We start from the raw sequence: 10,555 nt of genomic DNA, 5'->3' as shown, positions 1-10,555 counted from the left end.
AAAAGTCTTCTATGTAGGCAGAGCTTTGTCTTTTCAAACAGGGTGGGGACCTGAGGGGAGTAAGGTGAGGACAAGGAACAGAGAGGGGTGGGAGGGTGAGGGAGGAAAGAGCAACAGGAGAGACTTTTTCCCAAGGAAGAAGCTGGACAGCACAGGGTAAACTTGATTCTGAGGTGGTTTTGCATAAATAAAGGGCAACAGTCAGTTTCTAAGTTCTCCACACACGCACACACACACGGGGGGGAGGTGTCCCACGGCTGTCATGACTGGCCAATCAAAAACAGTACATCACAAATGACTTGTGAAACCAATGAGTTCATTAGCGGTGATACCGAGATGTCCAACAGCCGCGATTCATATAGTGTGAACTCTGAGTGGTTCTCGTCCACCTTGGCCAGGGCAAGCAGTGCGCGGGCAGCCCGCCGCATCATGTCCACACTGGTTGGCTCAAAGGGCGGGTTCTGCATGTGAAGCAGGCTTGCCTGGCTCTGCTGGAACTGCGTGGCAGCAAGGCTGTCCTCTAGGAAGCCCAGGAGGTTGCCAATGCTGCCCTTCTGCACTGCAATGGCGCGGGCTGCCAGGCTGTCACCCTGCGCCAGGTTGGCCAGAAGTACCACGGCCATCTCCCGGCATACTGGGTTCTTTCGGTCACTGAGGAAGCGCACCATGGTGCTATACAACTTCTCCAGACGGCTGAAGGGGGGCGTGGCCAGGATCAGGTCCACATTGTTGTCCTGGATGCTGAGTTTGCTGAGGGTTTCCAAGACCAGTCTCTGGGGGGAGAGGACGGCGTTGGGGCCCAGGGTGGAGAAGGGGTCCTGGGCTTCAGCTGAAGGGCACACTGCCCAGTGTAGGAGTCCGTCCAGGACAGGCAGGCAGATGCTCTCAGGGTATGGGGAGAGGTCCAACTGCCCCGAGATGTTGGCGAGCGTGACCAAGGTGTTTTCCCGGAGCATCTCCAAGCAGTCCCACCACCACTCCACTTTGTTGCAGCTCACCCCTTGGTCCTGCTCCTCCTCCTTCTCATAAGTTAGTGGTGCCTGCTTCCGTTCTGGGTGCTTGTGGTGCAGCAGGATCAGCTTGCCCAGGATCAGCAGCAGCCCTGGGTGTTTGGACATTTCAAAGTCGTTGCCTGGCACAAATGACAGGCTACGGATGGTGTTGGACACACAGACGCAGCGCTTGGCGAGGGAATCCTGCCAGTCCAGAAGGGTACACAGTGGGGTCTCATCTTTACTGTGGGGTTCGTCCTCTAGAATCTTGATGTTCCGGTGGCTCTGTGCTGGGCTGATGCCAAATGGGAACTTGCTGCTCTCCTTCGTGGCTTCTGCACTCTTAGCTCCCTCCTCGGTCAATGTGCTAGACCGGGTGGACAACATGTCATCCATGGTGGCTGTGATTCGTTTTTCTGGAGGGCCATCAGGCGGGGGACCCTCCTGCTCTGTTGTCCCTGGTATGCCCTCTGCTGCTGTGATGTGTTTCCGGGGGGCTGGTGGGCAGGGCACGTGAGGCCGGGTAGGCAGCAGCTCTGTCTTGCTCTCAAAGTGGGTCTGGATATGCTCAGTCGTGTCCCCTCCACCAATCCGCCAGTGCAGCAGGCCACTGTCAAACTCCTGCACGCGCCCAAGCTTATCTGAGCAGTCCACCACAAATGGGTCATTCTTCTGCACGATCTTCACTGGTAGCTTGTCAAACTTACTGATCAGCTTCTCCTCACTATTTTCTGAGACTGGCTTGTCCTTGCCCGAAAAGGCCATCTCCTCATCATTTTCAACTACTTCCTCTTCTTCTGCCTCCTCCAGTTTAGGACCTAGGAGGTCGTCTTCCTCCTCCCCCTCCACAGGGACTGGACTAGAGGCTTTGCTGAATCTCCCAGGGTCTAGTAATGTTCTCTGTCCGGGGTCACCCACCTCATACTCCTTTAGAATGCCAAAGATCTCGATCAGGCAACGTCGGAAATATTCCACAAGGAGTTCTAGCAATCCTGGGAGCTAAAGGAGAAAGAACAGAAAATAAAGAGAAAAGTAGGCTAAGAAGAAATTTCTTGACTTCAGAGGGCCTTCCGAAGGTCTTCCATCTAACCCCTCCCTTTCCTTACAGGTCAGGTATCTGTATCAATTTGGAGAAAAGCAGAGTTGGTCCCTCTCCCAAAGGCTCTCCGTAGAGCAGGTTATCTTAATCCCTCCTATGCCTATCACAGAGTTCTTCCATCTGCCCAACCTACCTTCGCTTAGGCCTGCCTCCAGTGGGATGAAAATGCTGGGGAACAGCTTTGCACCTCATCTACCAGTGCCAGTGCCACCCATCTCTCAGGCTCCTCTTTTCCAATCAATTTTCTCCCTTTCTTCACCAGGCCTGGTTTCCTACCCACTGGTCAATCACTGAGCCACTGTTCCTCTTAGGATACTCTGTACACCCCATTGCCAAGTGGGCCCTCAGACTAGACGTGGCAAGATGACCCCTTCCAACATGAGCTGAGAGGAGGGAATGTAATGTGGACAGATGTTCACCTGCCCTCTTCTCCAAGCTCTCCTACATGCCAGGAGGCTGGCCCTCCATGAATCTTACAATACAATGAGTGGGAAAAGGCCTCAGCTCTCCAAACATTGGTCCAAGCTGGTGCTAAGGAGACCCAAAACCAACATGGATTCTTGTACAGACCTCTAGAAGAAAACACTAATCTCCAGTTGGATTAATTTTTGGCTGAACAGTATAGCAGAAAAGAAAAAATAAGGGCTTTAGTATTAGAAAGATCTGGGTTTGAATTCTAACTTTTCTAGGAACTAGCTATATGATGTGAACTCTCCAAGCTGTAGATTTTTCCATCTTTCCAACAGAAATTATAGAAACCCTATACTTTACAGGGATGTTCTGAGGTCTAAATGGAATCCTATATAAAATGCTTGGTAAACGGAAATTGCTCAATCAATATTTGATTTGTTCCCTTCCCTTCTCATGGGAGGCAGTATTATACGAGGGAAGTAAAGCTAGGCTTTAGAATCAGAAGGATTCCACTGACAGCTGTATGAACCAGGGCAAGGCCTCTCTGAGCTTATTTACTCACCTCTAAATGGCCACATATCCTGCCTCATGGGCCATTGTGAGGATGACATGAAACAAACTATAAAGGGTCTGACACAAAGTGACGACATAGTAAACGGTAATCATTCATAACAATGGCCTTCCTGCAGCAAGTTAGCTCCTTGACAGGTGGGTTGATAAGTACTAAGGATGATTAAAACAAAGAGTAGGATGGTGCAGCACACTCTTCCCAGCTACACGTCCTGTGGAAAACTCAAGGTATACATCCTATGGAGCGTGGGTCTGGAAAAGCAGCTTTGCAAAAACATGATTTAAAAAAAAAACGTTCACAAGTATACTTCTTTATACTTTTCATTCTACACTTTGGGATAACATAATCAACACAGACCTCATCTACTCAGAGTGAAAGAAGAAAAGAAGGGAAAAATAAACTGCTCTGCTCTCTGATAAAGACCACAGGTTCTTCTTTGTAGTCTAAAAATATGGGTCCTCCCTGAATGACATCAAGAGAATTTGTATTTCTTACCAATGCCAAAAAGTTTCTCCCAAATTCCCTTTGAAGTCAATCCTGTGATACCTTAAACCGATTATTATTGTTCTTAATATCCTAGGCCCATGGATGGGTACCGACTGACATGGAAGACATTTGACAAAACCATGTCCAGGGACAGCTGAATTTTCTGTGTCAGTTAGCACTGCTTACTTCAGGATCCCAAGTCCCCCAATTCTTCCCCAGGCACTATACTTACCTGACTGAGGTTGAAGGTCATGATGCTGTTATCATCATATAGCAGGATGTTAATGGTGTCTAATGCCCACGTGCTCTCTGCCAGCAGCCCAGACTTGAGGGACATCATTACCCGCCATGCCTCCGGGGTTCCTGAAATAAATCCCCATGTCTTCCATCCACCAAAGTCCAGGTTGGCTGGAGGCCACTCCACTACTCCCCTAAGGCTGGCTCATCAGTCAGGCTACTCTGAAGATGGTGGGAGGCAGTTCCTATCCAGGAGATGACACACACCTGCCCTCAAGGATTTTAAGTCTCTCTGGGATATCACTTAAGGAGCCCTAGTGGCACAGTGGTTAAGCACTCAGCTGTTAACTGAAAGGTCGGTGGTTTGAACCTATCAGTTGCTCTGTGGAAGAAAGATGTGGCAGTCTGCTTCTGTAAAGACAGCAGCCTTGGAAACCTACAGGGCAGTTCTACTATGTCCTATAGAGTCACTATGAGTCAGAATCGACTCGACAGCAATGGATTATCACTGCATGGTGATTTCTCTTTTTATCGTGCTTTAAGTGATAGTTTACAATTCAAGTCGGTTTTTCATACAAAAACCTATACACACGTTGTTATGTGACCCTAGCTACTCTCCCTGTAATGTGACAGCACACTCTTCCTCTCCACCCTGTATTTCCCATGTCCATTCAACCAGCTCCTGCCCCCCTGCCTTCTCATCTCGCCTCCAGACAGGAGCTGCCCACACAGTCTCATGTGGCATGGTGATTTCTTGAAGGAAAGCCTGATATCAGCTTATTTCTTCCTTAACAGAAATTCTTTGACTATTTTAGTCAACACTCAACCAGACTGAACCTCATCTGGAGTATTAGGATGGGAAGGAGCAATGGACAAGGGAGGGGAGGGGCAATTAACCCAATCAGGGACATCTGCTTACCAATGTCTTTCATTGTGAGCCGCCTCCTCTGCTTCAACACAGGCTGTGTGGCTTCAACGGAGCCAGGTGGGAAGGTAATATCCCGCCGAATCATGGGGGGCTGCACAGGGGCAGGTGCTATATGCGAGGCAGGCACTGGTGGGCCTGCCTTCTGCATTTTCATCCCCGAGTGCAGGAATGGAGACTTGCTAGGAGAGGTGCGGTTCTCCATTGGCCGGGACAGGGGAGCGGGGCTGGATACCTGAGGAATGTGATTCTGCATGCTTGGCGGGGGCTGGTAGTTAGATGGAGGGGGCCTTGTCATGGGGGGCACGGGGGCAGAAGGACCATATGGGGGCTGGCGTGTGCCATGGGAAGGCCATGGGCCTTCGTGGTTGGCCCTCTGATCCGTGTGCAGCATTTCATCTGTTCGGTTCACACCATGATAGGCAGGACCCTGGGGGGCAGAACCTGTGCTCTGCCTGTTGGCATAATTGTAGGTCATGTCATTACGGCCCTGCCACATGGTGCCTTGCTGAGCAACCTCAGATGATGCTTGTATGGGGCCACTCATCATTTGTGGTGGCATGTTCTGCTGGGCGTTGGAGCCAGGGGGTGCAGAGACACGGTCTCGGCCAAATTGGAATGGAAATTGGTTCTGGGGGCCGCCTGCTGGTCGGCGCTCCGTAGCAGCAGCAGCAGTGGCAGGATAGGCATTGCTATACTGGTTGTACACATCTTGCTGAGGGGAAGGCTGGGCAGTTTGTTGCTGGCTGGCAGGCTGAGGCTGGGCTGGGGGCAACTGCTGCTGCTGAGGCTGCCCTTGCCCCGTGCTGTATGGCACGCTGTACATCTCTCCTTCATGCCGCTTGGCGGGAGGGCCGTATGTGCCATCCATCGGCCGCTTATAATTCTAAGACAGGGACAAGCAGAAGGGAAGTTAATAACTCCGCACTCAGGGACACAAGACAAATGTAGACCCACGGATACCAAGATGGCTACAACCAGACACTTGATGCTTACTTCTGCCCCTCCAAGAGAGAAGACAGATACCAAAGGAAGAAAAGTATCACCTTTACAAATTATGTTTTGAAACTGATTCTGAAAGCACAACCATTCTCTTTTCCCTCTGGCACTCCCTTGCTCTAAGTAGAAACACATACAAAACCTCAAAGATCAAAATCAGGCCTGCTAATATCCCTTTTGGAGATTGGTCTGGACTCCAAAAAGGGAAGAGACTGAGGGCTTGGCTCTTCAGGCATAACTCTGGCCATGTGGGTGGGAGAAGAATGTCAAAGTATCTAAAGTGAGCTTCATAGATTTTTCAACAGATTAAATTAGTTTATTAGCTAGTTTTCAAGGGGAATCTATGTCAGTCCATTCCCTCCTCACCTGCTGCTGCTGTTGATACATTGTGGTCTGCTGGCTGGGGAAGGGGCTGCCAGAAGGGGTGCCTTGGGTGGAGAACTGATTGCCATAGGAATCATGTCTGCAGTTGGGAGAGAAGCAGAAGATCAGGGTGGGAAACCACAAAGCCTGAGCCATGATGCCACTGAGGCTGGGCCAGATCAGGCTTCACTCACCGCTGCTGCTGTTGCTGCTGCTGTGGGGGGTAGCGGCTAGGAGAGTACATCCCCGAATCTGGGTTGGAAGGCATAAGATTCGATTGTGGGGCCCCAGTGCCCATGTTTCCCTCAGGTCCTATTCCAGGCTCCGTCCTAAACAGAATTGGAGAAGCGGATTGAGTCCATGATAGCTGTGGGGTGCTGGGGGTGCAACAGGAGCAGGGGCCATGCTTACCTCACTCTGTCATAAGGACCTCCATAAGGGTAGTGCTGTCGTGGTCCCATCGCCACATTCCCCAGCCCAGGGCCAGCAGCACGGCTGTAGGGGTCCCCCATCCCACCGTTGGGACCCTGTCCTGAGGACATGAAGGAATCACTCCCCGGAGCTGAGTGCAGAAAGAAAAGTAGGCAGTGAGAAAACTCGTTGGTTGGCTGGCTTAGCAATCTACACCTTGCCTGACTGAAGGGCCTAGACCTGCAAAGACCCAGGGCCTCTCCAGAGCTCAAGGTTTTTCCTTACAGATTCAAAATGGAGACCCCAAAATGCCCTAACCAGCAAAGAACAGGTATTTGTTAAGGGGATGACAAGGTGAGGCCAGAGAGAGAGATAAGAAAGGAGGTAGGGATGAAGAAGGATGGTTACGACATGCTCAGGAAATGCCTTATTTCAGACGATGGCTTGACAAGATCCCTGAGCCACCCTCAAGATATACCCCATCCCCCTAGCCCTGTCTTGAATGGTGGAAGGTCAATGGTTAAGGTCACCTTTCCTCATGCTGCCATAAGGATCCTTATTTGGCTCGTAGGACATGCGCCCCATCATGTCAGAGGTATTCATACTGGGCTGGTACCCAGGGTTTGGAGTCATGGAATTCCGCTTCTGGAATGTGGGGTCACTTCCATCAGAAAAGGCATCCTGGATCCCGACTGAATTGCTCCTGCTCCAGAATGAGGAATGCCAATTAAACCCCAAATAAAGCAACTCTTCTAATATAATGCAGAACTCAGAAGAGTCATTGGCTGGACAGCCAGGCAGGGGCCACCCTTGGGCTGCACAGGAGCTCTGATACACCTCTCCTCAGAGTCCCCAAACCACCTGTTCCAACTTCTGGACTTACCTCATGCCTGGCAAGGGGGGGATCTGACTGTGTGGCGTGGATGCTGGAGTTGGTGGCTTCAGGTCACCTCCTTCTGCCATGGAACTGCTGGTTGACTGAGGAGTCTGTGGCCCCTGCATAGACCCTGACCCCGCTGTGGAAAGAGATGCAGAGTGAGCAGTTTGCTCGGCAGGAAGGTTTAACCCTCACAGAAACACACAAATGCCCTAGGAACTCTTTGGAAAAGATCTTCGTAAGGCTAAAGATCAGGATCCTTTTAAGCTTAAATAATCCTTCTCAGCAAAGGATCTGAAAGGCTAGGTAATAAAAAAAAATTGAAGGTTCTATTGCTCCTAGCTACTAGTCACATTTGGAGAACAGGAGTGATGTAATGACGGTATCACCAACCTGCTGATTCCTTCATTCACTGCCATCTTCCTTAACTACTTCTCTTTACTTCCAAGGACCTTGTCTAACCTATTAAACCCTGTAACCCTGGTGTGTGAGCTCCCAGTCAGGGTACCCCAAATTCTAGGCAGAGAGGTTCCATCTTGCCCCAAACCTATGACACCATTCAGGACCACCCCCCCAAAAAAAACCCCACTGCCATCAAGTCAATTCCAACTCACAGCAATCTTATAATAGGACAGAGTATAACTGCCCCATAGGGTTTCCAAGGCTGTAAATCTTTACAGAAGCAGACTGCCACATCTTTCTCCTGTGGGGTGGCTGGTGGGCTCGAACCACTCAATCTTTCAGTTAGCAGCTCAGCGGCTTAACCACCGCACCACCAAGGCTCCTTTTTAGGAGCCCAGGAGCTCCTATTCCCAAGCAACTGGCAGTGTCATCACTCAGGTTCAAATGTTCCTCTAAGCTGAGGAGCACAGAGCTACCAGTAATTAATGTTTCCATTAGTTACCATTCCCAGCAGCAGATATCCCACTGCTTAGGCCTCCCCAGCTGATGAGTCATCTCGGGCACTCATTACACCCACAGAGGTCAACAGCAGGGCACATGTGTTTACACCCACCTTCCAGGCGCCCTGGCCTTCTTCCCTTCCCATGCTCGCCCAGGTCCCAGCCTGCTCTCAGAAAGGAGGGTGGGCAGAGGCACTCCCATCGGAGAGTTCCATTCATGTCCCTTCCCCGCCCCTCCCTCGTTCCCATTCATTACTAATCTCAGCTCCCTGGGGAATTCAGGGCGCTAGCCTGAACTGCATTCTAAGGCACTGACATCAGTGGGCCAAAGCTCCCAGATGGCCTTGCCTCACTGCCATTTGTCAGTTTTTTCCACTCCTCCAATGCCTTTCCCACTCACTAGTTTACAAACATTTGGCAAGATGCCAGGTGTACAATGAAAATTAAAACTTAAGGGCTGCTGCAGACTACTTCCCAAGGGAGTCACCACTACCCGCTCTTTAGTCTGCCAACTTGCTAAGCCCTGTGGTAGGACAGGGCACAGCACAAGTCCTCAGCATCTCCTCTGCTGCCCAGGGGCAGACACCAACGAATAAGAACCCTGGACCCTTGAAAACTATCAGGGCAATCAGCCCTCAGGCTTGATGGGGCTGTTCAGGCCATTCTTACCAGGAGAGGGAGGTTGGATCTTGGGCTGGGACTTCTTGGAATCAGCAGCTGCAAAGATGTCTGGGGGAGGGTCTTCTCCCCGTTCAATCTTGCACTCAAAGGCATAGAGACACTGGATATACTGCTTTTTCAGGGAGCTGGCAGCACTGCTTGAGGTGCCTACATTGAGGTTGGTTGCAAGTTCCCTCCATTTTTTGTTCTTGTTGACCTGTACAACCAACCAGAAGAGTTCACCTGGTCATTCTGCCAAGCCCCAGCCCATCGGGCTGCCAAGTACTCACCTCTCATGAAATCACAGTTCTCAGTTAACCACGAAAGTTAACCCCACTTGGGTGACAGTCCGTAACAACCGTCAAATTCATGGCGGCTTCACTCTACCCTCAACACCTTCCACCCACAGATCACTGCAACTATCAGGCAGTGTGTATTCGAACGCAAATTTGACATCACTCTCAGAAGAGAATTCAGACAGTACGGTCTTTCCACAAGAGTACTGCTAAAGATGGCATGCATATCACCTTAAAATCCAAATTCTATTTTAAACGCACTAATAAAAACTAACATTTATTGGGTCTTTTGTGATTATCTGGTGCTACTCTAGGTGCTTTACGCACATCAGTGCATTTAATCTGGGGTGAAGGTACTATTATTTCTCTTTTACAAATGAGAAAAGTGAGGCACAAATGGAGTAACTTCATCAGTCGCAGGCTAGTGGGGGGCAAGATCAGACTTTAAACCCAGGCTGCTGGGCTCTAGAGTTCATGCTCTAACCACTATACTTACTCATAAGAAATCCTTTTATAAAGTGATGACTCCCTTGATTTACTTTGTTAAACTGGGTGTTTTTACACCTAATTTTTTCTCAGCATGGGGTTCCCTACACATTTGGCATTTTTATGTTACTGCTCTTTCCTGCATCCCAGTGACTAGAAGCCCCTTTCCCTCATGAGTCACTGTCCTGATTGTCCAGGAGATGCTCGAGGCCCTGAGACTTCTTTTGTCCCTTCCCAGCAGTCGGCCTATAGTTCTGCCTCCTTTCCTCAGTCTCAGGGCACACTGACCAAGATGCTTCCCCAAGTGCTCCTACAATGAATCCTTCTGCTCCAGCTGGGCAGGTGTCACCCTTCGTGTGTTGTTATATATACTGAACATCTACCATGTGGTAAGTTTGTCCCTCAGGGGCTGAGGACACTGACTTTCCAGTCCCAATCCACAAAAAAAGTTCAATATGCTATGCTATCTGTTAGCAGAGACAAGAGTGATAAGGAAGTCCAGAGGGAGGACAACCTCGACAGAAGGAAGGTGACCAGGAATACTTCCTAGTGTGGGTAACACCTGATCTAAGTCTTTAAGGTTAGAGGTGGCCCTGGTGGGATGGTCCAGATTCTCTCCCAGCTCCATGCCATCCGGACCAGTCTACTGGAATGGCCCATTTCCGCTATTTAAACCGTACTTTTAATCCTTCAGAAAAGCTCAGCACTCATCTTTTGCTTTCTTGGGGCCTTCACAAACTAACTTATAACAGTACTCTTCCTCCTCTGAACTCTATCTTTAGAGTTTAATTATATCATAGCATCTAAAAGGTTCACATCCTTTTGTAAACCTGAAAACAA

General features: G+C 49.9%; 1 protein-coding gene across 2 annotated transcripts in view; it reads right to left on the bottom strand.

Annotated features, from left to right (window-relative positions):
* Positions 1–143: 143 nt before the first annotated feature.
* Positions 144–10,555, bottom strand: part of ARID1A (AT-rich interaction domain 1A) — a 71,815-nt gene continuing 61,403 nt past the window's right edge. The window contains exons 12-20 of one of the 2 annotated variants that reach the window (XM_064281540.1): positions 8,943–9,150; positions 7,378–7,510; positions 7,025–7,200; positions 6,495–6,645; positions 6,278–6,412; positions 6,087–6,183; positions 4,716–5,607; positions 3,792–3,922; positions 144–1,991 (exon numbers count right to left, since the gene is read on the bottom strand). In XM_064281540.1, the coding sequence (XP_064137610.1) occupies positions 261–1,991; positions 3,792–3,922; positions 4,716–5,607; positions 6,087–6,183; positions 6,278–6,412; positions 6,495–6,645; positions 7,025–7,200; positions 7,378–7,510; positions 8,943–9,150 (3,654 nt within the window). In that variant the 3' untranslated portion in view covers positions 144–260. The remainder of the gene's footprint in view (positions 1,992–3,791; positions 3,923–4,715; positions 5,608–6,086; positions 6,184–6,277; positions 6,413–6,494; positions 6,646–7,024; positions 7,201–7,377; positions 7,511–8,942; positions 9,151–10,555) is intronic. The other variant, XM_064281541.1, reaches the window with a different exon arrangement.

This window comes from Loxodonta africana, chromosome 3 (assembly GCF_030014295.1).
Source record: "Loxodonta africana isolate mLoxAfr1 chromosome 3, mLoxAfr1.hap2, whole genome shotgun sequence".
NCBI classification, from domain to species: domain Eukaryota; kingdom Metazoa; phylum Chordata; class Mammalia; order Proboscidea; family Elephantidae; genus Loxodonta; species Loxodonta africana.
The sequence above is the reverse complement of the archived record's forward strand: the minus strand, read 5'-3'. Positions and strand labels throughout refer to the sequence as shown.